The 24,922-nt window shown below is 39.3% G+C and overlaps 1 protein-coding gene across 13 annotated transcripts in view; it reads left to right on the top strand.

The window, feature by feature from the left end:
* Window positions 1-24,922, top strand: part of STK33 (serine/threonine kinase 33) — a 99,178-nt gene that overhangs the window by 32,752 nt on the left and 41,504 nt on the right. For 3 of the 13 annotated variants that reach the window (XM_073347491.2, XM_073347490.2, XM_073347492.2), the window contains exons 2-7: window positions 814-903; window positions 2,445-2,590; window positions 11,324-11,623; window positions 16,450-16,566; window positions 20,121-20,234; window positions 21,818-21,922. In XM_073347491.2, coding sequence (XP_073203592.1) covers window positions 11,414-11,623; window positions 16,450-16,566; window positions 20,121-20,234; window positions 21,818-21,922 — 546 coding nt within the window. In that variant the 5' untranslated portion in view covers window positions 814-903; window positions 2,445-2,590; window positions 11,324-11,413. Of the gene's footprint in view, window positions 1-813; window positions 904-2,444; window positions 2,591-11,323; window positions 11,624-15,219; window positions 15,385-16,449; window positions 16,567-20,120; window positions 20,235-21,817; window positions 21,923-24,922 lie in introns of all 13 variants that reach the window. The other 10 variants (XM_073347495.2, XM_073347499.2, XM_073347497.2 and 7 more) reach the window with 6 other exon arrangements.

Genomic DNA, 24,922 nt, shown 5'->3' with positions numbered 1-24,922 from the left:
TATGTGGACACAGTTGGCAACGGGCTTTGTTGCAAGGATAGGTTCCTGGGTTAGTGGTTCTACTTTGAGGAGGGGAGGTTTTAATGGAATCGTGGCTATGTTTCCTGAGAGCAGCTAATGACTTTAGGTCTATCATAAGAATGGGAGACAGTACCATCTTTATTAAGGGCATACTACCCTTCTCCCTCAGTAAAATCTTTACTGAGCATATGAGTAGATTCAGTCTTACTACGTCACGTCAGTGCCAATGTAAGTTATGGGAAATGGTGGCCTTTTTGAGTAAGGGAACAGTGAATATAATGGGAAAGAAACTATTATTAACAATTTTAACTGCATCCTAATTTCTACAAATGTGCATAAATCGCTCGTTAGCAATGAGTTTTAACTATATGGAAAGTATGAATAGTAATGAATCACTCATTAGTTAGGAAAAAGAATTCTACAAAAGGTGAGACAACTGAGAAAGTTATCTTAGAGGTCTCATTTTCAATTAATTTTAACTTATAAACTAAATTACATATTTCCTTGAAAATACAGTCTTTACACGCAGATTATGTGCTGTAAATATACTGTATTCCTCATGCAAAACAAAGAGGTTGAAACCCTATCTGAAGTGCAAAAACAAGACCTAATCTCAATATATAGCCACTGCTCTACTTCTGTAATAAGTCCATTACTCTTTACTCAGTCAAAACTTTACTAAAATCAGAGTGAGCACCATGATATTTGGCTTATTATCACTGAGAAATATAAATAAAATCATTGACACTGTTTCTATGGGATGCACTAAAACAATATTTTGTCTTCTGTCAGTTGCCTTAGCAGAACCTATTAACACTGTTACCAGACCTGTGATGGTATTATCAATGTTGCTGGTTTCTGTGGATATTTTTGCATGATAAGGTACTGTACTTTATTCTTAAACAAAAATACCTATTCAACTATATTTTAACCCCAGTTAAAAAGGAAAATACTTTTGGGGGGAAATACAGGGCGAAAATGTTATTGTCAAGCTTCTTAGAAACAAAGGACAAAACTTTTTTAACTTTGAAGAAATGACATGATGGTGTCCTTTTAATTGAGGAAAAAGATCCTTTGCCTGTGAAAAATGAAATCCTCCACACTTCTCAACTACCTTTTAAACCCTTCAACCTGTTGATGAAATTGTGTAATCGAGCAATAGCATGCCTGAGGCTTCTTGCCTTTTCCTGGGCAAGGGTATCAGCAAATGATGCGCTCTATGCTCTACTAATTTTAATCATATTAGGCCAGATCTTAATCTTGGTGAGGTTGATGTAAATCCAGAGTAATTCTATTATCTTCAGTGGAGTTACTCTAGGTTTATATTAATGTAAATGAAATCAGAATCTAGTTTCATTGTTTTTATGGTTCTATTGTAAGATTTTTAGGAAGCCACCAAACAAAGAAATTTATTGGTGAATTTTCACATCTTTTAATGAAAATCACTTATAGAAATAGCATTCCTCTGTGGGTAGTGGTTAAAATTGTCATGTATCTACCAACATTTTGGTATAGAGGACTCAAGGTCACTACTGTGCTAAATGCACACAGTAGTTGATTTTTCATTGCATCATAACCAATCTTAGTTGCTTGTAGTTTCTTGGACTTTGTTACTAGAATTCCTGATTATTCATTAGCTGTAGTGCTGAATTTAGAGTCAGTTTGAATCAGATACCAACATATTTTACATGTATTTGAATATGTAGACTAATTGGAAGTGTTCTAGAATATGTTTTTATAAGTGACGACACAAGAATAAATTGTATTGAAAATTGGGGTGCAGTAATTCATATTGCAGTCAATGAAAGTTTTGCATTTGTAGTTATTCTGGGGTGGGTTTTTACAATCCATAGATTCAGTAATTTTGTGTTAACTAATTCATAGCAGAGTTGATTAATAATATCACCCTAATTGTTACCTGTATCAGAGGACTGTACCATGTCTGTGTAATGTAGATTTTTTTTCTCCAGTATAGGAAATTTGTTTTTGAAAACAGTTAGGTACTCCAAAGTATTAACCAGCCAAAAACTTTCATCCTATAAATTATTATTTTTTAATTGACTGAGATGAGAACTATTAAAATATGCTGTTAACTTGGTGCTGTCCCTGAAATGTCTTTCCCTCTCTTATTGTTGGTATTACAATGCTTGCCAATGTCAAATGCTTTCCCAAATCTGCAGAATGTGTGTAATCTGCAAAATATTCTTCAATTTTGTCCAGATATAGAATACAATTACCGAACTATAATGTTCACTAAATAAAAGTACTTTGCTAAATAAATAGATATGTTCTGAAATATAGTAGTTATTTGGTATTCCAGTTAAATATATCATACACTACTGTATCCTGATACATGCAAATGACAAATAAAAGAAAATCTTACTGCATTACATTTATGAATATTGCTGTAATTTATAATATAGGAACATCATAGCTTCACTGTACATAGCAGGACTGTAATTCTAGTGAAGAATTCTGGTGACAAACTGAAAAAAGAAGTGTGAGTGGTTTGATTTGGCAAACAGAATCCCGACATGGAAGAACGGCCTTAATTTATGAACATTTTGGGGTACATTTTTAAATATAACTCACAGATAAGGAAAAATAACCTGTTTACATAGTTTGTCTCTTGCCCACTTTTTCCATGTATCCGTTTTCTTTTTTTATTCTTCTTTCCCTGCCTTTTCAATCCATTTCTGCCTGGTGAGGTTCGACAGTTTGGTTTTTAAAGCTATCCCTAAGATTATCTGATAAAAGTTCATTATGTACTTTTCTGAGTTATTTGCTTATGCATGTTTTCTGATGTTACTTGTTTATAACAGGAGGAAATAAACTCTCTATTTTTATTTTTTTACAAGAACAATGTAGAAATCCATAGGCTATAAATTGACTGGTATAAGTCTTATTTGTTTTTCCTGACAAAGCAACTGTAAATTTAGTATTATGTGAACAGCTTGAAGGCAGGATCCAAAGCCCCCTTAAATCAATGTGTTTCCCTTTACTTCAGTGGGCTTTAGATCAGGTCTGCAGCGATTAATATTAAGCCTCCATTCTGCATTTTGAACCACTTAGGCTCAGCAGTCTGTGTGTGGATTACAAGGCAGAATTGGGATCAAAGGGACATTTTTGAAAGTCGCTCTAGTATTTTGCCCACAATGATTTGTCTATGCAAAACTCAAACTTGCACATGGTAAGTGAATTGTTGGAATTTTGCAGATTGAAAAAATGCATTGATGAAATTTCTGGGATAAATGTAGAGATCACTTGTGAAAATATGGCCAGAAAAAAAAAGATTATTCACTGACTGATAAGCAGTGACTGGGAACAATTTCACATTTGTGCCTTTGAAAATCTCCCCCTTCAGTTTTTTGAGATTGTTGAATAAAAGGTACTACTGTACAAAAATATAAAGTAGTTGTATTTTCTAATAGTTTTGTTAAAAAGTTGATCTTGTTAATTTTGAATCCATCTTTAGAGTATGTATGAAAAACAGAGATGTAAAACAAAGCAAAAACAACAACAAAAGAGGGATAAAGAATAACTGCTTTTAGGTGCTTTTTTATATTTAAAGTACCTTCTACTAAAACACTGTAACAAGCTTTTAATGAACAACCATTCCAGATTTGCATTGTTATAAACTTTTCCTTCAGTTCTATCTAATCTCCTTAATTTTTAGGCACTTAACAGTGACCACATAAAAACTATTAGTGTATGCAGTGTGGTTGTAGCTGTGTTGGTCCCAAGATATTAGAGAGACAAGGTGAGTGATGTCATATCTTTTATTAGACCAACTTCTGTTGGTGAGAGACAAGCTTTCGAACTGAAACAGAGCTCTTCTTCAGGTCTGGGAAACGTACTCAGAGTGTCACAGCTAAATACAAGGTAGAACAGATAGTTTAGCATAAGCAGCTAACACATATTTCAAGGGACCATTCAAGGCAAAGTGTCCCGTTAACACTCTTCCAGTCAGGGGGGAAAGAAAGGGAGGGAAGTCAGCTGTAGGGGGTTGTTAGTGGTTACAGATTGTTGTAGTAAGCCATAAATCCAGTGTCTATTCAGTCCCTGATTTTTAGGGTCTAGCAAAGTTATGAATTTAAGATCCCAGGCTTGTCTTTTGAAAGTGTTGTGCAGGTTTACTTTGAGGATGAGAACCAATAGGTCAGATATAGAGATGTCTGTTCCACCTTGTATTTAGCTGTGATGCTCTGGGTATGTCTACACTGCAGTTAAAAACCAGCTGCTGGTCTGTGCCAGCTGACTCAGGCTAAAGAGCTGTTTAATTGCAGTGTAGATATTCGGGCTTTGGCTGGAGCCTGAGCTCTAGGACCCTGTGAAATGGAAGAGTTCCAGAGCTCGGGCTGCAGCCCAAACTCGAAAATCTACACTGCAGTTAAACAGCCCCTAAGCCCAAGCCTCATGAGCCCAAGTCGGCTGGCACAGGCCAGCCGTGGGTGTCTAATTGCAGAGTAGACATACCCTCTGAGTGTGTTTTCCAGACCTGAAGAAAAGCTCTGTGTAAGCTCAAAAGTTTCTCTCTCTCACCAAGAGAAGTTAGTAGCTCATCTGCTTGATATCTCTAAAAACAATTAGCTCTGCCCAGAAGAGACAGACAGTTCTCTGTGCTGCTCTTTTGTCTAGATCAGAGGTGGGCAAACTACGGCCTGCGGGCCACATCCGGCCTGCAGGACTGTCCTGCCCGGCCCCTGAGCTCCAGGCTGGGGAGTCTAGCCCCCGGCCTCTCCCCTGCTGTTCCCCCTCCCTTGCAGCCACGCCGCCACACGGGCAGCGCTCTGGGCGGCGGTCTGCACATTCCTCCAGCGTAGAGCAGCAGCATGTCTAGCTCTGGCCAGGCAGTGCAGCTGCTAGACATGCTGCTCTGAGCAGCATGGTAAGGGGCTTGGGTAAGGGGCAGGGAATCCCAGGGGGCAGTCAGAGGATGGGGGCAGTTGGATGGGGCAGAGGTTCGGGGGTGGCGGTTGGGAAGGGGAACAGGGGCGGTTGGATAGGACAGAGGTTCTTGGGGTGGGGAGGGGGGTTACATGGGAGGGTCCTGGGGGGCGGTTATGGGCGGGGGTCCCATCAGGGGACAAGGAGTGGGGGGTGGGTGGATTCTGAGGGGGGCAGTCGGGGCGGGATAGGGGGTGGGGGCCAGGCTGTTTGGGGAGGCACAGCCTTCCCTACCTGGCCCTTCATATAGTTTTGCACCCCAGTGTGGCCCTGGGGCCAAAAAGTTTGCCCACCCCTGGTCTAGATGATGGCTTTCATTTTTGGTTGGACTTCCAGATTATTCTTCTCTGGATATTTGGGGAATGCTTAACATTGCACCCTAAAATGTTTTATCTCTGCAGACAAAAAATTGACATGATTATGTACTTTAAATAAAACAACAGACAGTAACACTTTGTAGGAGAAAAGTTATTAGTTGATATCTCCGAGTTAATTATTCATTTGTGCCTGTGTGGTCGATCCACTCCATTGCTTTGTGTGGCTGAATGTTGCATTCTTTATATTTTAAGTTGGAGTTAAAGTATTGTCATTTTTGGACAGTAACAAGCACACTTGCAAGCATAGTTAATAAGTAGGTGCTGAAGAGAAATATTTCCATATCTGGCATGTATGTGAAAAGCAGTACTCTAATAAGATAAAATTAGTTTCTGGTAGGTGTAGTTGCTTTGGCTTGCTATGGCTAATCATTTCCCCCTCTTTTTGAGTTTTCTTCTTTGTTTTTCTCTATAGCTGTAGATGGTGAGCTGAGGCCAATGATTTCCTTCTCCCCAAAGTGTCGATCCTGTCCCCTGCCATAATACTATCACCTGTATCCTTGGGTTACTCACTATAGGTGGGTGGAATACATAGCCTCTGCTAAGGCTGCAGATAATGCTGCTTCAGCAGTCATCTTGGGCTGCAGTTAATACTGCTTCAACAATCACTTTGTAAGCAGCACTTAGACAATGGTCTTTTGTCTTTTGAAATCCAAAGATATCATGGTCACAGAGACCAAGTGGTGGTGGCTTATAAAGAAAATGGGTGCTCCAGAAAAAAAAATAGAATTTTTATATCTATCTCTACCTCACCATAGAGAAATGAACCAAAACCAAAATGTACCCAGACACAACAAAGTTACCCTAAATAATGAAAATGGGATCTTAGCCCAGAATAATTTCATGGCCACTAGTCAGCTCTGAACGAAAACTTTTATGGGTAGTTTCCTTTCTCTTGAGATTTCTGCATTTTTTCCTGTTCCTGTACCCCAGGGCTTGGCTGACATGGCTGTTCCAGTCATTAGCAACTTGACCACCGCCATTAGCTTTTACACAGGAGGATGTATTTGCCATTTTTCCTTATTTTCTGGGAAGGATAAGAAGAACACTGCAGTGACTGATGGGATTAAAAAAACCTGTCTACACTGCACACTTCATATCACACTCACACCACACAAAACAAAACAAAAAACACAGGGAAGAACAGAATTCCAGTGGGACAACATAAAAAAGACAGACTGTTAAAGAGCAAAACCATCCTGTCAGAGATATCAACAATTTGTCTGGTCTCTCTGGTTTTGTAAACTTGGAACCAAAGTGTTGCTCCCAAACCTAACCTTTTACTTGGTACTACAGTGCACTTCATTTCAAAACCAGACAAACAGATGTGTGTATGCATCAATCTGAGCCACTTGTTTGGCTCAGTTAACAGTTTTTTAAACAAAATTATGATGACACCAAAATAGTCAAATTAACAACAAAGGGTTGCACTATAAATAGACAATCTTCACTTGCACTGTAAGTAGACAATAAGTATATTGCACTATAAATAGACAATCTTCCAGTTCAAGAGTCATGTCCTGACTGTCTGTTATAGATCAGGGGAATCAATGACAGGATTTGTCTGTGGTTATTTTAATTTGGCTTTTGTTGTCCTAGAAAAATTGGTTGTGAGTAGTAATAGCACCTAAAAGTGCTTCGGCGTATCTCTTAAGTGTGATAATTTAACCTGCTCAATTAAAAATATTGGATGGCCTGCTTTCACCAGGTTTAATGGTATTTTTTACACGTTGTACTTTTACGGCTGTGAATTACTGATAGTGAACCTGTTTAAAGATTTGGTACAATGTAATATAGAAGTGCTTCACCTTCTTGGTCTAACATTCTACCTGTGCTGCCTACAAAGGAGCCAAGATGAAAGAAGAAAATTGCAAGCCTCTAAGAAAAATGGCTAGTAAGTAGGGGAGAAGTTATGTTGGTGTCTATTATAAAAATGCCACTTTCACATTAATTTTAAAACAGAGTTGGACGGTCTTTTCTGTAGGCGTACATACAGTATGTATTACTAAGTACCCCCGTAGCTACTCATGAATGCAAATATCCTTCTATGCATGCTTATATATTACTTGATTAATTGGCAGGATCAGCTTTGCAGTGCATGATCACAGACTGGTAAACAAATGCTACTAGATGCATTTTATTTTTTTCCTGTTCAGTGCTTCAGAGAACAAGATTTCTGTCAACTTCTCTGTTGGCTTGGGTCATCCTGCTGAGAGTATGCTAGCTATGATTATTGCTAGCTTTATTTTGAACATCTGATAGGTTTTTCATTAGCAAGGGGCAAGGATTTAGTTCTTCTCTTTTTAATGAATGCCCCAGTACCAGAATTAAGAAAAACATATTGAACCTAAAAGTATTTGCGGGTTCACTAGAATGTGTCTTAGTAAGTAATTTGGGTTTTCTAGGTGCTGTCATATTACAGATAAAATAACAATAGCACGTCAAAATAATAATATAGCACCTGTATTGCACTTTCTGTTTAAAGTATTTTGCAGACATTAACATTTACCAAACACTGACAACAATGTCGTATGGGAAGTAGAATCATCTTAATTTAACAGATAAGGAAAATGAGGCAGAGAAGTGAAATGACTTTCTTGAGGCCACAGAGGAAGTCGGTTATTGTTGGGTTTGCAGTTGTGAGGTTTAGAAGCAGATCTGCTCAGATTGGAGATTAATAAGCAATAGCATTGAAATTTCCAACATGATTTTAGCAGCTTAAATAACATTGAAAATCTGAGTACCATAGCTGCTAAAATCATGTTGAAATTGAAGTAAAAGAAAATGCAACATATTCATGAGATGCGTATTTAAGGTCCAATATTTCATGGCCTGTGAGAAATAGAAGTTAATACTTTTACCCACTAGAAAGCTGAAATTTCAAGTGTGTGAACATTCCTGTTTTCACAAATAGAAAAAGTGGCTATTAATATACCTGCCTTGCCAAATAGCAATTGTATGTATCCCTGAGTTCCAGTCTCTCCTGGATCCCTCACAGTTGTTAACTTTGATCAAAAGCACTTAAAAACACTTTTGAGTTGTAAAGGAAAAGTACATTCAGATTGTGCTTTGATCACACTTTTAATTCACAGTGGCAAAAATAGACAGCTACAAGTATATGAGAAAAACGTTCCTTATGCTTCTAGGTGCCTGTTGCTAGCATACTCACATGTGAATTATTTACTTTTTCTTCTCCCTCTGCTATTTCCCAATTTGCACCACATGTACCCTATTGCCCTGCTATAGTTAAAAAAAACCCACACAATTTCTCTCCTTTCTCCACAAAAGCTTTTTCAGTTATATAAAACTTACATTTTTCATAATTTGGTAGAAACAGGAGCTGATATTAATGTCAGGAATTGTGTGTTAGAGTATTTGAGGATGTGAATACATTATATTTTTAAATTGGGAGTTTGGATCTTAAATCCTTATGTTTTGTTTTTATTGGTAAGAGTAGAGACTAGATAAATCTAACAACTACCCTGTGTGACAGCTTGCCCCCCTTCAAGATGCCACCTGATGTGCTGAGGTACCACTGAGCCCGCCTGTTTTGCCAGCCTGGGCTCCCTTTTTACCTGTCTTGCTGAGCTAGGCTTTTAAGCCTCCTCTAGCACACATACAGGCAGGGCCACACCCAACTGCAGAACGACACAGATACTGAGATCAGCTCTGGGAAGACTCCACTTAAGGGACTTGCCCCAGCACTCAGGTGTCTACCTCTCTTGGAGTGTAGACCCAAAGGTATATTATGAAATCCGCCTCCTCCCTCAATGTGGAGGAAGTAATGAACAGCCTCTTACCCGCTCCCCTCCCCCAAATATGCATTGCACAAACAGGGTTATATGATAAACAAGAAATATGTTTATTAACTACAAAAAGTGAATTTTAAGTGGTTAAAAGATAGCAAACAGAACAAAGCAGATTACTAAGCAAATAAAACAAAATACACAAACTAAGCTTGTTTCGCTAAAGAAATTGGTTAGAAATAGTAATTTTTCACACTAGATATTGTTGCAGGCAGATTACAGACAGTCTTGAAAGGCAGCTGCACTGGTCTCACCTCAGGTATTATTACTGACAAGCTAGATGCCCTTCCAGCTTGGGTTTAACCCTTCTCCCCCCAGTTCTGTTCTTGCTTCCAGTGTTTTTCAGTGTCTCTTTGGGTGGGGAAGCAGAGGAGAACCCTGATAATGTCACTCCCCTGCCTTACATAGCTCTTGTGTAAGGCAGGAATGCTTTGTCTTCCAATGGAAAACCACTTGCATTTAGGGTGCCCAGATGTCCCGATTTTATAGGGACAGTCCCGATTTTTGGGTCTTTTTCTTATATAGGCTCCTATTACCCCCAACCCCCATCCTGATTTTTCACACTTGCTGTCTGGTTACCCTACTTGCATTCCAAAAGGGGAGGTGGGGTATTCAGTACCAGGTGACTCGAACCCATTTCTCTGCAGGGCTGTGGCCACCATTGCTCTTAGGTTGTCTGGAGCATCCACAGGAAGACTAAGCTCTTTTACAGTCCATTGTTTCTGCCAATGGGCCATTAGCACAGTCTGGCTTTCTCATTTTTGTACCTGAAGGGCTAGTTGGGGGATGATGCCCAAAGTAGCCCATTTGAAATAGAGATACATAGTCAATATTCCTAACTTCAGATGCAGAAATGATACAGGCATGCAAATTGGATAATCGCATCCAGTAAATCATAACCTTTCCAGTGATATCTTACATGAGCCAGCTTGCATGAAGTACATCTCAGTTATGTCATATCATATCATAAGCATATTTCCATAAAGAATATGGAGTGTAATGTCACACCCTGTGTGCACTAGGATTGCTGTCCCATGGATTCCCCTTTTGCCTTTCTCATTTTTCTACTTGTGATAAATAAAGCTCTCTGTCACTTATTGTTCATCTCTAATTGACTGATCAGATCCCCTGCAATAGCCTGTAGTTTAAGGGACTAATAAAGCATCGGAAACTTTTTAGGGCTGGCCTGTCTTGGCCTGTTCTACTGATATACTAAAGGCTGCATGGAAGGTCACATGACTCTTTGAACATGATTAAAGTGTATGGAAAAAGAAGTCTCAGGCAAGAAGCCAATCGTAGGATCAGTGTTTTCCACTGTTGGAAGTACTTTGATTTACAGTAGCAGCAGGTCCTTTTCTTTTTTCTTTTTCTGTTCCACTTTTTAAACTATTTCCTCTGGTTTGTTTTTGCCAGATAGAAAGATCCATGAAGGTTTTGTAAAACCATATCCCTCCTTTTCTGCATAGTTTAATTGATAATGTTAACCAGAAATTTATCCTTCAGTTCACTGATCAGCCGAGAAAGGAGACTAATCCGATAAGCACCATTCCACAGTATGCCAGCTTGCAAAAACCATGAACCAGGCAGGAAATGTAGAATAACATTTAATGTTGGCCCTTTCTAAAAAAATGAGCAAAATATTTATCTTTTAAGTGAGCAAAACTATTTCATGACCACCATTATAGCCCTCCTTCATGCCCCTTTCCCCGGTAGTAGTTACTCCTGGGGGAATTCTGTGCCAAAAAATTAAAAATTCTGCACACAATATTTGAAAATTCTGCATATTTTATTTGTCAAAATAAGAATATAAATATGCCAATTACAATTAGTTAGGTTTAATTAAGTATTTTGAAGTATTTTAACAAATGTGTTATATCCCATTTATGAAAAAGAAACAACTAGAAAATAAATGTGGAAAACAATCTTGCATTGGTAATCAGGAATTTATTTTTCCCATCTCCAATTTCTATGATTCCCTCAATGTGCCAAGCGTGAGAAGAAAAGCTGAAGGAAAATTTTCTTAACTACAACGTCTGTTTTTGCAGATCTGCTGTACAAACCAGTATATTGTGTTGTACCAGTCTAGTTCCTTCTCAGTGTGGCAGACATTCATAATCAGAACATAAGTTTGTGCCACAAATTCACTAATTGTGACCTTCCCCTTCTTCTCCTCAGCTTTTTGTTCTTCCTTCAACAGTGGACACATTCCTGCCAGTCTTTGTGCTACCATTTAATTTGCACAACAAGTTCTACAACACTGAACAGATGACTGATCTCAGCCAGGGCAAGAAGACCATAAAATGCATCAAGTGCTCTGCTTCATTTCAACCAAGTGGTGTTGTATTTTTTTGCCCCAGTTGCAACAAGGGTCCAGTGTGCTCCGGAAGTGCTCTGCTAGAGAGATCTGAGTTTTCAAGTTCCCATGATGACACCTTGCGTCACCAGTCAGAGGAACAAATCTCTCTTGTAACAGAGGTGAGCAGATTGGGTTTAGAGATACCATTCCTTTCCACCAAGGTTTTATTTCATAATAATTAGTGCTCATTTCTGCTTGAACAAATAGGACTGTATTTCCCAGTGTGCCCTCATAAGCGTGTATAGTAGAATGGCCCAGATTCTAACTACATTCTAAAACATCTTCCCTGTTCACAATGTTTTTGAAGCCTTGTACCTAATAATAATAATAATTCCTAGCTCTTATATACTGCATGTAACAATCTGCAATGGTTTTAAAAAAATCTTGGTTCTCTAGAAATTTTGGATAGCTTGAGAAGAGTATGAAGTAACACATTGTGCTTGACCATATCTATATAGGACCAATTATACGGAAGAAGCTGTTTCACTATTAAAAAAAATCTAATACTTTTAGTAGAAAATTTGCAGAACAAATTAATCTAATATATTAAAACATGTAAATTCCTGATTTTTTTTCTTTTGAAGGAAATGTAGTGTTAATATCTTACCTCAAGAGACATGAAAAGGTTACATATTAAATGGATTTAATGGGATTAATTAGTTAATGCTTTGAAACTGCAAAGTGGTTTATAAGTGCTAAGTTATTCATATACTATGATGTACATTTAACTCAGATTGAAGATTATACCATATGAATACAGAATTATATCATTTTTAACCTAAGTTGTAAACAAATGATGAGTAAACCCTTGTTCTAGAGGACTTTTTTTTTCCCCACCTCCCTAAGAGATAGGCCAAGGAGTTGTAGTACTCTGAGACAAATTACATTGTAGCCCTAAGAAATGTGTCTGTTAGATTATACAGTGAAATTAACTGTAAATGAGGTGCTGGTAATGCATGTAGTAAACAATCTAGAAAACTCCATATGTAGGCCTCCTTGACCCAATTCAGTAAAGCAGAAGCTGAAGTTCTTTGCTAAAGGATGGTTTGTTGAATCACATCCTGAACAAGGACGGACTAAGGCACATGCTTAATAGCTTTTGTTGAATCAAGGCTTTAAATAGAAGTGGTCTAATTTTCAGAAGAGCTGAGTACTCACAAATTCCCCCTTGAAATCGATAGAACTGTTGTGTGCACATTTGAAAATCAGGCTTTTGATGTAGGAACCTTTAGGCATCCAGGTTTGAATATGTTGGTCAGTTTATTTTCCCCTCTAATCTCTTTCAATTATAGTAATCTTAAATGTTTTAATAGTACATAATAATTATATGCTGTATAATAGTAGGTAAAAAATTCAGACAAAATATGGTTTTTAACTTGACTGTCTGTCTTTAATTTCTCTTTAGGCCATTCTTATTGATGTACAGAATTTCTTTCTTTAAGTATTGTTCCTGCAGTAGTTAATGCATTTATTGGGGACATATTTATCTCAGAACATAATCTCTCTAATACTGAAGGTTCTAAAATTGTACAACTGGAAGCTTTAAAAGCTTTTATTGGAGGAGTTTGTATTAAATATAGATCTGAAAAGAATAAAATGAAAAAGCACTTAAAACGGAATGCCAGAAGAAAATCCACCATTTGAGATATATTAACATAAATGGGTCCCCTTTAAAGAAACACTTCTAAATTGATAGACACAAACTCAGTATCCTCTTAAATCAGTCATATCTGAAGATACCATCGGTGACTTTTATCCAGCATTTCTGTAAGTGGGGGGACAAAACAGGAAATGTGTTTAGCAAAGAAAGCTAAAATACATTCAGCCTCAGTTATTCCCTCACTACTTAAATAGTATAGAGTATCTGATAATATTGTAGAATAATCTCTGTTAGAAATAGCAATTGTATATATGGTAAACCTATAGTGACTATTTGGCCACAGGTATAGAGGAAATATCCAATGCTAGGCCTGCCAGGAGTTATGTGGTGCTTGAAAATAAATGAGGAAATTGCATGAGAATGGCGATCATCTTTTAAAATATAAGAAACCCTTTCTATTTTTTAATTCAGTATCAGATTCACATAACAGTACTTTATTTCAAACAATTTTGTAACATATCTCATCAATTGAAAGCATATTTTTCTTTTCAGGCATAATTATTGCAGATAATTATTTATTTTATTTATAACAAGCATTTATATGGTGTCCATCACCTTAGTATATGAGTAAAATGAGTTGTTACCACTTGAAGCTGTTTCTGTAGGTCAGTTTATGACCAGGAAAGTCAAGGGCACTTGTTGGACCATTCATACTAAGGCCTGCATTCATCGCTATTTCACTCCTATTCAGTCACCAGCTATATGAGAAGAATTTTTGTGTCCCCAACCAGGGCTGTCCTTAGGCATATGCAGCATACGCGGCTGAGTAGGGTACCTGAAAATTTGGGGCACCCCTGGGTCTTAGTGTCCACCCGTCCGCTTCTTCCTATCCCTGTTCTGACCCTTGCTGCAGGCTCCCACCACAGCTGGTTGCTGCAGCCTGGTGAGTCTTTCTCCGGAGGGGATCTAGTACTTAAAAGTGAAAAAGGCTTCCAGCCTGCCAGACCTATTAGCACAACATTGAAACTGTTAAAGAGCCTTGCATAATGACAGGTTTCAGAGTAGCAGCCGTGTTAGTCTGTATCCGCAAAAAGAAAAGGAGGACTTGTGGCACCTTAGAGACTAACAAATTTATTTGAGCATAAGCTTTCGCGAAAGCTTATGCTCAAATAAGTTTGTTAGTCTCTAAGGTGCCACAAGTCCTCCTTTTCTTTTCGTTAAAGAGCCATTCAAGTGGTAATGAAGCCATTTAACAGCCAACCCCCAGGTATATACTGTCAATGCCTGAATTTAGTGACAAAAACAGTTGTGGATTACTATAATATTTACTCAGAACATGTTAGTGTACAGGACCTTAGTTTAAAATTTGCTTTAAAAATATTTTGGTAGTGTGTTGCTGAAGATTATAAAATCACAACTCTAAAAAATCGTTCCATAGATTTTTAAATGCACAATCTGAGTATTCATCTTTAGCCTTAAATGCTTGGATCTTCAGACATTTATTTTTTTAAATAAATCCTTCAAAAGACCACCTTTATCTAAAATACACATGTGAGCCCAGGTTGCCATCAGGCATAAGGGCACCAGTTCAATAATACTGCATAGGACCCATAAATCCTAAGGACGGCTCTGTCCCCAACACACAATCATTTTTAAACATAGTTAAACTCCTCTGACTGTATGCATCGGATGAAGTGAGCTGTAGCTCACGAAAGCTTATGCTCTAATAAATATGTTAGTCTCTAAGGTGCCACAAGTACTCCTTTTCTTTTTCCTCTGTTTAAGAGTGTTATGACCTCTTCATTCAGGTCTCAATTTAGTAAAGCACACAGGCACATGTTTAACTTTGGGCACATGAGTAAGTACTTGCCTTCAAGTATGTGACTAGTATGACTGACATCAATGCATGTCTACAGCTAAGTACTTAAGTGCTTGCCTTGGTCATTAATTTTGGCGAATGGCTGTAATGTTTACCTCCACAAAAGATTTAAATGTGTCTGTGGCACTCCTGTACTCTACCACCCAAGAAATTAAATGATTGAGAATCAAATTGCTAGGATCTAGAACTGGGCAGGAAATGGTTTGCTCATTGCATTAACTTTTTTGAGATTTCAGAAATTTTCCTGTTCGGTACTGGGAGGAAACCAAGACCTTTTCAAGTTTTTCTAAGAAGAGAGAGTGCACCATCCCGGAATATGCTGATTCAGACCAGGGACTTGAGCATGGATCTTCCATATCCCAGATGTATGCCCTACCCACCAGACTATTTGGTTTTCTGAGGTGGGTCTTTCTCAATCTCTCCTGTTGGAGCTGTCCCACTTTGTATCAATAATTAAATATTTATTGGAACAGGAACTTCAATCCGAATTTACTACATCCCAGGTGAGTGCTCTAACCACTGGGCTGTAGTCCGTCTCTCTCCCTTTCTCTCTCTCTGGCCCAATAAATATTTATTTATACGAAGTGGAATAGCTGTAATAGGAGAGACTGAGAGACCCACTCAGAATAGCCAATAGATTCAGACTAGGGACTTGAATCTGGGTCTCCCACATCTTAAGTGAGTGGTTGAAACCCCTCCCCCTCTTCCTTGTAGTTTTGACTAGAAAGTTCGTCCTGGACCTGCAAAACCATTTCCTGATGAAATTTTGTCAAAATTGGTACATTCCCACAAAAAGTTTTGGATTCGATACATCTGTATTTTCTGACAAAAACCTGGTTAGTCGAAAATTTTCTGACCAGCTTCACTAGGAACTCTAGTGTGATCATTTTGTTTGAGAAAAATTCAAAAACACAGATTAAAATTGGGAGTGTAGGACCATATGATATTTCCATAATATTTTGGCACCACTTTGAACAGCCCAGTAAAGTAAATTGTGTATAAAGATGCCATGTTATTAAATGTGGTTATTGTGATCAAGTTTTTGAGCTACTTCCTGTCCCTCTGTAAGCAGATACAAGTCTGCTGCTTTTAATGGAATAGTTCCATTTACACTAAAACAGAATATAGCCCATTGAATACAAGCAATAGAAACCTGCAAAAGACAAAACTTATTCTTGGTTTTTACGTAATTCTGTATAGATATTTTGCCAACTTATTAATAGTCAATAAGTTGAACTTTTGCAACTTCAGTTTATTGACTATTAATCTTAGGTGATGTGGAATCCTGTAATTGGTTTTAAATTCTTGTTTTATAAATCTTGTTCATCTTTTAAACTGTTACATACTGTGATTTAGTGTACTACATATCTTGCAGCAGGTGGTGTACTGAAATATCTGAAACAATCTAAGAATTTTTAAAATAATGAATTGTAGTTTAATTTCATGCTTCATATTTTTGTATAAAGATGCCAAAATCAGAGCTAATAGAACCTTATAGAAAAATGCTCACCCAGTCAACTCGCAGCAGTACTGCAGAAAGCAAAGTTCCTCACACACGAATAGATGATGGAGCGGCTATTCAGGTATGTAGCCACTTTTATCATTAATAATATCCTGCCGAACCTTAGGTTTAACTGTTCTGCATCAGCAGATAGAGACATTTAGCTTTGTTTGTATAATATTTAATAATTTCTGGGAATTTGAGCTTCCCTTTTTTCCCCAAAAAGAACAATTTGATCTTTTAGCACCTTATTCCTAAAATGGATTGCAGCTGTTTTTCAGCCAAAGGAACCTGAGTCATGATTTTCTGTCTTAAGGCTCCTGTTCACTATATTTAGCTAACAAGGAGCCAGACCCCTCTATTGAGGAGTCCAGATCCTTTCCCTGTTACCACTGTACAGCTACTTTTGAAAAAGCCAATACCAAAAAGTCATTCTCCTCCTGTTTAAGTGAGAGGCTAACACCTTTTTTTTAACAAGTACCAAAATAAAAGGGGTATTCCTGAAATTTTTGAATCCCATTCTTCTTGCTCATTTATCTCAAACCTAAAAGAAGAAAACACATAGTGAGACATCTCATATCGTCTAACTTCAAAATGCTTGCTTAATGAAGATTTATGAAGAAGGTTAATGAAGAAGGGTTTCTTCAGGTATGTTAGCAACAAGAAGAAAGTCAAGGGAAGTGTGGGCCCCTTACTGAATGAGGAAGGCAACCTAGTGACAGAGGATGTGCAAAAAGCTAATGTACTCAATGCTTTTTTTGCCTCTGTCTTCACGAACAAGGTCAGCTCCCAGACTACTGCACTGGGCAGCACAGCATGGGGAGGAGGTGACCAGTTCTCTGTGGAGAAAGAAGTGGTTAGGGACTATTTAGAAAAGCTGGACGAGCACAAGTCCATGGGGCCGGATGCGCTGCATGCAAGAGTGCTAAAGGAGTTGGCAGATGTGATTGCAGAGCCATTGGCCATTATCTTTGAAAACTCATGGTGATCGGGGGAGGTCCCGGACGACTGGAAAAAGGCTAATGTAGTGCCATCTTTAAAAAAGGGAAGAAGGAGGATCCTGGGAACTACAGGCCAGTCAGCCTCACCTCAGTCCCTGGAAAAATCATGGAGCAGGTCCTCAAGGAATCAATTCTGAAGCACTTAGAGGAGAGGAAAGTGATCAGGAACAGTCAGCATGGATTCACCAAGGGAAGGTCATGCCTGACTAATCTAATTGCCTTCTATGATGAGATAACTGGCTCTGTGGATGAGGGGAAAGCGGTGGACATGTTGTTCCTTGACTTTAGCAAAGCTTTTGACACAGTCTCCCACAGTATTCTTGCCAGCCAAAGAAGTATGGGCTGGATGAATAGACTATAAGGTGGATAGAAAGTTGGCTAGATTGTCGGGCTCAACGGGTAGTGATCAATGGCTCCATGTCTAGTTGACAGCCGGTATCAAGTGGAGTGCCCCAAGGGTCGGTCCTGGGGCCGGTTCTGTTCAATATCTTCATTAATGATCTGGAGGATGGCACCCTCAGCAAGTTTGCAGATGACACTAAACTGGGAGGAGAGGTAGATACACTGGAGGGTAGGGATAGGATACAGAGGGACCTAGACAAATTAGGGGATTGGGCCAAAAGAAATCTGATGAGATTCAACAAGGACAAGTGCAGAATCCTGCACTTAAGACGGAAGAATCTCATGCACCGCTACAGACTAGGGACCGAATGGCTCTGCAGCAGTTCGGCAGAAAAGGAGCTGGGGTTACAGTGGATGAGAAGCTGGATATGAGTCAACAGTGTGCCCTTGTTGCCAAGAAGGCCAATGGCATTTTGGGATGTATATGTAGGGGCATTGCCAGCAGATCGAGGGACGTGATAGTTCCCCTCTATTCGACACTGGTGAGGCCTCATCTGGAGTACTGTGTCCAGTTTTGGGCCCCACACTACAAGAAGGATGTGGAAAAATTGGAAAGAGTCCAGCGGAGGGCAACAAAAATGATTAGGGGACTGGAACAAATGACTTATGAGGAGAGGCTGAGGGAACTGGGATTGTTTAGTCTGCGGAAGAGAAGAATGAGGGGGGATTTGATAGCTGCTTTCAACTACCTGAAAGGGGGTTCCAAAGAGGATGGATCTAGACTGTTCTCAGTGGTAGCTGATGACAGAACAAGGAGTAATGGTCTCAAGTTGCAGTGGGGGAGGTTTAGGTTGGATATTAGGAAAAACTTTTTCACTAGGAAGGTGGTGAAACACTGGAATGAGGTGGTGGAATCTCCTTCCTTAGATATTTTTAAGGTCAGGCTTGACAAAGCCCTGACTGGGATGATTTAGTTGGGGATTGGTCCTGCTTTGAGCAGGGGGTTGGATTAGATGACCAGCTGAGGTCCCTTCCATCCCTGATATTCTATGATTCTACGATTTCATAGATTCATAGATATTTAGGTCAGAAGGGACCACTATGATCATCTAGTCTGACCCCCTGCACAACGCAGGCCACAGAATTTCACCCATTTGTTTTCTCCATGAATTTTGCTTCAAAGGTGCAGAAACCAGTGCTCTAAAATGACCTGCTGTGTGTGGTCAGAAGTGCAGCACTTCATTTGCAGTCCATCGTGTGTCTCAGGATATTAATTTGTTAGAGCAATGAATTTACTCTTAACTGAGAGAACATCCCTGCGCCCCCACCCCTCTATGAAAAGGAACAGACCAAAATTAACAGTTCATTGATTGGGGCTATATGCCAGTGCAGAAAAGTTAACCAAAAGATCCATCTGTCGGTGTGCTGAGAAGTCTGTAAAGGGTTCACAACAGATATTTGTTGTTCTCTTTTGTATTTGTTTTTGTTACTTTTTGGAAATGTGTTGAGATTAACATAACAGGACCCTAGTACATTAGAAATATCTTGTCTTAGAAATTGTATCTTTGGAATAGAAATAAAACTGGAGTACAAACCCAGTACTTTCCTTTGCTGGTCACCTTTAAAGTACTAAGCTTTTGTTTAAAAGAAAAAAATGTTTAAGATCTCAAATCATTAAGAACTTGATCCAGTCAGCATTGAAGTTAGTTGAAAGGCTGCCAGCAATTGCAATAGACATTTAATCAGAGCCTGTTGTATTATTTACATATAAATTTGCAAATCACAGGTACACAGGAAACTTAAATTTTCCTCTTGTTATGTATTGTAAGCATAGAGGAATTGTGATTTCTGTGTGTAGCATATTTGAATGCTGCTGTTCTAAGGCTAAACTACCATTGAACATGCTAGGAGTCTTGCCTGTGTTAGGTCTGCATAATGTTTGTTTTAACTTACCTTATCTATTATTCTTTTGTAACTGTGGACAACACTCTAATTTGTGGAATAATAAATAGTCAGACGATAAAAAACAAAATTCTCAAAATTTTCAGATGGAAAATTCATACTGAGATTTACATAACTCATCACAGGTCTAGCCTCTCATATCAACTGGCATTGAAAATTGGAACAGGTGTTCTCTTAAAAATGAATGTTGGTGTACATGGGCAGGGTTCATCATCTCCTGTTAAAGAGATCTTTTAAACATTCCAATTCAGATACTTTTAACAGTGACAACTATATTTTGTCACCAAAGTTTTTAAGACAAAATGTCTTTTTCTTGTTTCTGTTTCCTTAGCAAATCTATTATTTTGGAAGAAAATTAGGACAAGGCAGTTTTGGGGTGGTAATTGAAGTAACACACAAGGAAACTGGCAAAAAATGGGCAATCAAAAAAGTGAACAGGGAAAAGGTAAATATTATGTAGATCTCTGATTTATTTTAAACCTGTCTTACTTTTCCTTTGATTTTCTATCCAATCTGTTTCTGCAGTATCTCCGTGTATCCAAAACTCACATTGCAATCAGTGCATGTATTTACTCTCACTGTTTAGTTGATATTCTCACTATCTGTTTCTTGTAGTTGAAAGTGAGTCACATCAAGTTTTAACTATTAAAAATGTAATATAAAAATGCAATTTGAGGTTCTTACTCCTACATGAAGTCACAACTGAAGAAAAAGGTTGCCCGATCAGACCCTTAATTATCCAAATCTATTTAGAGAACATTGGGCGTTAAGTGAATACCATTTAAAGTTTATTTCTTTTTTGCTAGAGAATTTTTAAAAATCCTAAATAAAACAAAATATTAGCTTAACTGATTGTAATGATGATTTACATTCAAAAAACTATATGAACATAGTCTGAGAGCTTGCATGCCAAATTTCAGCCAGTAACAGACTTTTTTATGGCTGAATGACAGATCTGGAAAAGGTGCAATACTGTTAAAACTTTAATATTAGCAGCCCCTGTTATTTTGGTGTGACAGGCTACTAGCTGATCCAGATTTAGAGCTATTGTTGTATTACTGCTCATAGTATTACCATTATCAAATTGCTAAACTGACCATGATTAATTCTCCTTAATTAAGTTACTGTAAACAAGTTAGGAAAATACGGTTCTTATAATCATGTCTTATCATATGACAAGAATAGTAAGCTTGGGTCTGATCATATTTGGATAGGAGACCTCCAAGATGAGTAGGTTGTATTCTTCCATCCAACGTGGTACTAAGCCAAAGCCCAGTGTGGAATAAGAGGTGGTGTTCTGTTTATTACTTTATAATGAACAAGACAAAAATAATTTGTGTTCATTTGAGATCCCCTTGCAAATGTTCACGGGATTAGAGATGTTAGCTCCAATAAGCTGGCCAGCTTCCAATTTGAGTAATTACGTTTTGTTTATCTGCATTCCCCTGATAGTCTTCTTCATTTTCTGTCTTGAATGTTTGTGTAGCGTTGCTGTGTGTGTTAAACAGTGGTCATGTTCTTTCCATGTTAGGTCAAGTAATTCCTTTTCCTGTCTCTCACACATATGTGACAGGTTTCAGAGTAGCAGCTGTGTTAGTCTGTATCCGCAAAAAGAAAAGGAGTACTTGTGTTAGTCTCTAAGGTGCCACAAGTACTCCTTTTATTTTCACACATATGTGTGTTTTCACATTTTTTCCATCTTAGGGAAAGTAATTACTATTTTCCTTCTCACATGTATGCACATGTGTACACATGCACACAATTTTATGAAGTGCTTCAGAAAGGTTTATGATGGAAAGACTGTATATAAATGAAAGACATTATTAGTTGAAAAAGCTAAACTATAATGGTAGCAACCTCAAAGTACAATAGGATTTATTTTGTAACTCTTTTTCTAAATGTAAGACATGTTCATTTGTTTAACACATTCTGTAGATTCCTTTAACAGAAATTGTCTTATGGCATATATATGGTCATATCATGAATATTGTCATGTTCTGTAAAATACATTTTCCATCTAAAATTAAGGCTGGAAGCTCTGCTGTGAAGCTACTTGAACGGGAGGTGAGCATCTTAAAAAGAGTGAACCATGAGCATATAATACATTTAGAAGAGGTGTTTGAGACCCCTAAGGTAAGGGTTCATTAATTGCAATACTCTGAATGCTATTAATACTTAATGAAAGGTGCAGAGATCAGTAGAAGCTTTCTTTTCTTCATTCTGAGGTAATTCCTCTTGCCTTCTTGTACACTTCCCTTTCTTATGGGACATTTCTCCTCACCACTGGTGACTAGAAAATTGTGGAGAAATTTACATTTTAATTTTTCCTAAGTTTTTTCTAGGCTGTTCTAGGCAGTAAATATAAATCCTTCTGCCAGCAGTTGAAAAGATAATCAAAGTCCATGTGTTGTCATTTCCTGTTTAAAGGAATTAGCTTGCTGGCCTTACTTACTTATGTGCCTGTCTCTAATAGGAGCAGACAGCTCTTCTGTTTGGCTAGCATAGATTTGGCCTTGGGTTTTACATTATTTTTCCTTTTGTAAATTCACAACCCAATTCTTTCTTTTCTTTCAGGATTAGCTAGTTTATAGTCTGGTACTGTCATAGTGACATTTATTTTTTGTCTCCTCATGTTTGTTGTAGCACTGTGTGAGGGGGCAGTCCACTGGTTGCAGTGTGTCCCTGCCACTTGTTACAGGCAGAAAACACCCAGCTGGAAGCTAGCTTTCAGTTTTGATTTGTCCCATTTTCTCAGAAATAGCTGGAAGACCAGAGCTTGATGGAAGCTTTTTTGAGAGTGAATTTATGTCTACACTACAAAATTAGGTCAAATTTATAGAAGTCGGTTTTGTAGAAAGCGTTTTTATACAGTCGATTGTGTGTGTCCCCACACAAGTGCTCTCAGTGCATGTAGTTGGCGGAGTGTGTCCACAGTACCGAGGCAACCGTCGACTTCCAGAGCGTTGCACTGTGGGTAGCTATTCCACAGTTCCCGCAGTCTCTGCCACCCATCTGAATTCTGGGTAGAAATCCCAGTACCTGATGGGGCTAAAACATTGTCGTGGGTGGTTCTGGGTACATATCGTCAGGCCCCCGTTCCCTCCCTCCCTCCGTGAAAGCAGGGGCAGACAATCGTTTTGCGCCTTTTTTCTTGAGTTACCTGTGCAGACGCCGTACCACGGCAAGCGTGGAGCCCGCTCAGCAAATCGTCACCGTATGTCTCCTGGGTGCTGGCAGACGTGGTACTGCATTGCTACACAGCAGCAGTTAATTGCCTTTTGGCAGCGGACAGTGCAGTATGACTTGTAGCCGTCATCGACGTAGTCCTGGGTGCTCTTTTAATCGGGCGCCTGGGCAAACATGGGAGTGACTCAGCCAGGTCATTTCCCTTTTAAGTTTTGTCTCGTGACGATTCAGTCCTACCGGCAGTGCACTGTCTTTTAACCTCCAGGCAGCAGAAGATGATGGCTAGTCGTCATACTGCACCATCTTCTGCCGAAGACCTAGGATATGATGATGGCTAGCAATCGTACTGCACAGTCTGCTGCCAGCAAGATGTATAAAGATAGATGAAGTGGCTCAAAACAAGAAATAGACCACATTTGTTTTGTATTCATTTTCTCCTCCTTCTCTCTGTGAAATCAACGGCCTGCCAAACCCAGTTTTGAGTTCTATCCTTGAGGTTTTGAGTTCTATCCTTGAGGGGGCCATTCAGTTTCTCGCAAAGCCACCCCCTTTGTTGATTTTAATTCCCTGTAAGCCAACCCTGTAAGCCATGTCGTCAATTGCCCCTCCCTCCGTCAGGGCAACGGCAGACAATCGTTCCCCGCCTTTTTTCTGTGCAGACGCCATACCACAGCAAGCATGGAGCCCGCTCAGATCACTTTGGCAATTAGGAGCACATTAAACACCATGCGCATTATCCAGCAGTATATGCAGCACCGGAACCTGGCAAAGCAATACCGGGCAAGTAGGCGACGTCAGCGTGGTAACGTGAGTGATGAGGACATGGACACAGACTTCTCGAAAGCAGGGGCCTTGGCAATGTGGGCATCATGGTGCTAATGGGCCAAGTTCATGCGGTGGAACGCCGATTCTGGGCTCGGGAAACAAGCACAGACTGGTGGGACCGCATAGTGTTGCAGGTCTGGGACGATTCCCAGTGGTTGCGAAACTTTTGCATGCGTAAGGGCACTTTTATGGAACTTTGTGACTTGCTTTCCCCTGCCCTGAGGCGCAAGAATACCAAGATGAGAGCAGCCCTCACAGTTGAGAAGCGAGTGGCGATAGCCCTGTGGAAGCTTGCAACGCCAGACAGCTACCGGTCAGTCGGGAATCAATTTGGAGTGGGCAAATTTACTGTGGGGGCTGCTGTAATGCAAGTAGCCAACGCAATCAAAGATCTGCTGATATCAAGGGTAGTGACCCTGGGAAATGTGCAGGTCATAGTGGATGACTTTGCTGCAATGGGATTCCCTAACTGTGGTGGGGCCATAGACGGAACCTAGATCCCTATCTTGGCACCGGAGCACCAAGCCGGTGAGTACATAAACCACAAGGGATACTTTTCAATAGTGCTGCAAGCACTGGTGGATCATAAGGGACGTTTCACCAACATCAACGTGGGATGGCCGGGAAAGGTACATGACGCTTGCATCTTCAGGAACTCTGGTCTGTTTCAAAAGCTGCAAGAAAGGACTTTATTCCCAGACCAGAAAATAACCATTGGGGATGTTGAAATGCCTATATATATCCTTGGGGACCCAGCCTACCCCTTAATGCCATGGCTCATGAAGCCATACACAGGCAACCTGGACAGTAGTAGGAGCTGTTCAATTTACAGGCTGAGCAAGTGCAGAATGGTGGTAGAATGTGCATTTGGACGTTTAAAAGTGCGCTGGCGAAGTTTACTGACTCCGTTAGACCTCAGCGAAACCAATATTCCCACTGTTATTACTGCTTGCTGTGCGCTCCATGATATGTGTGAGAGTAAGGGGGAGACGTTTATGGCGGGTTGGGAGGTTGAGGCAAATTGCCTGGCTGCTGGTTTCGCACAGCCAGACACCAGGGCGGTTAGAAGAGCACAGGAGGGCGCGGTGCGCATCAGAGAAGCTTTGAAAACCAGTTTCATGA

Source organism: Lepidochelys kempii, chromosome 6 (genome assembly GCF_965140285.1).
Source record: "Lepidochelys kempii isolate rLepKem1 chromosome 6, rLepKem1.hap1, whole genome shotgun sequence".
In the NCBI taxonomy this organism is placed as follows: domain Eukaryota; kingdom Metazoa; phylum Chordata; order Testudines; family Cheloniidae; genus Lepidochelys; species Lepidochelys kempii.
Note: the sequence above shows the minus strand (reverse complement) of the source record. Positions and strands in the feature narration are given on the sequence as shown.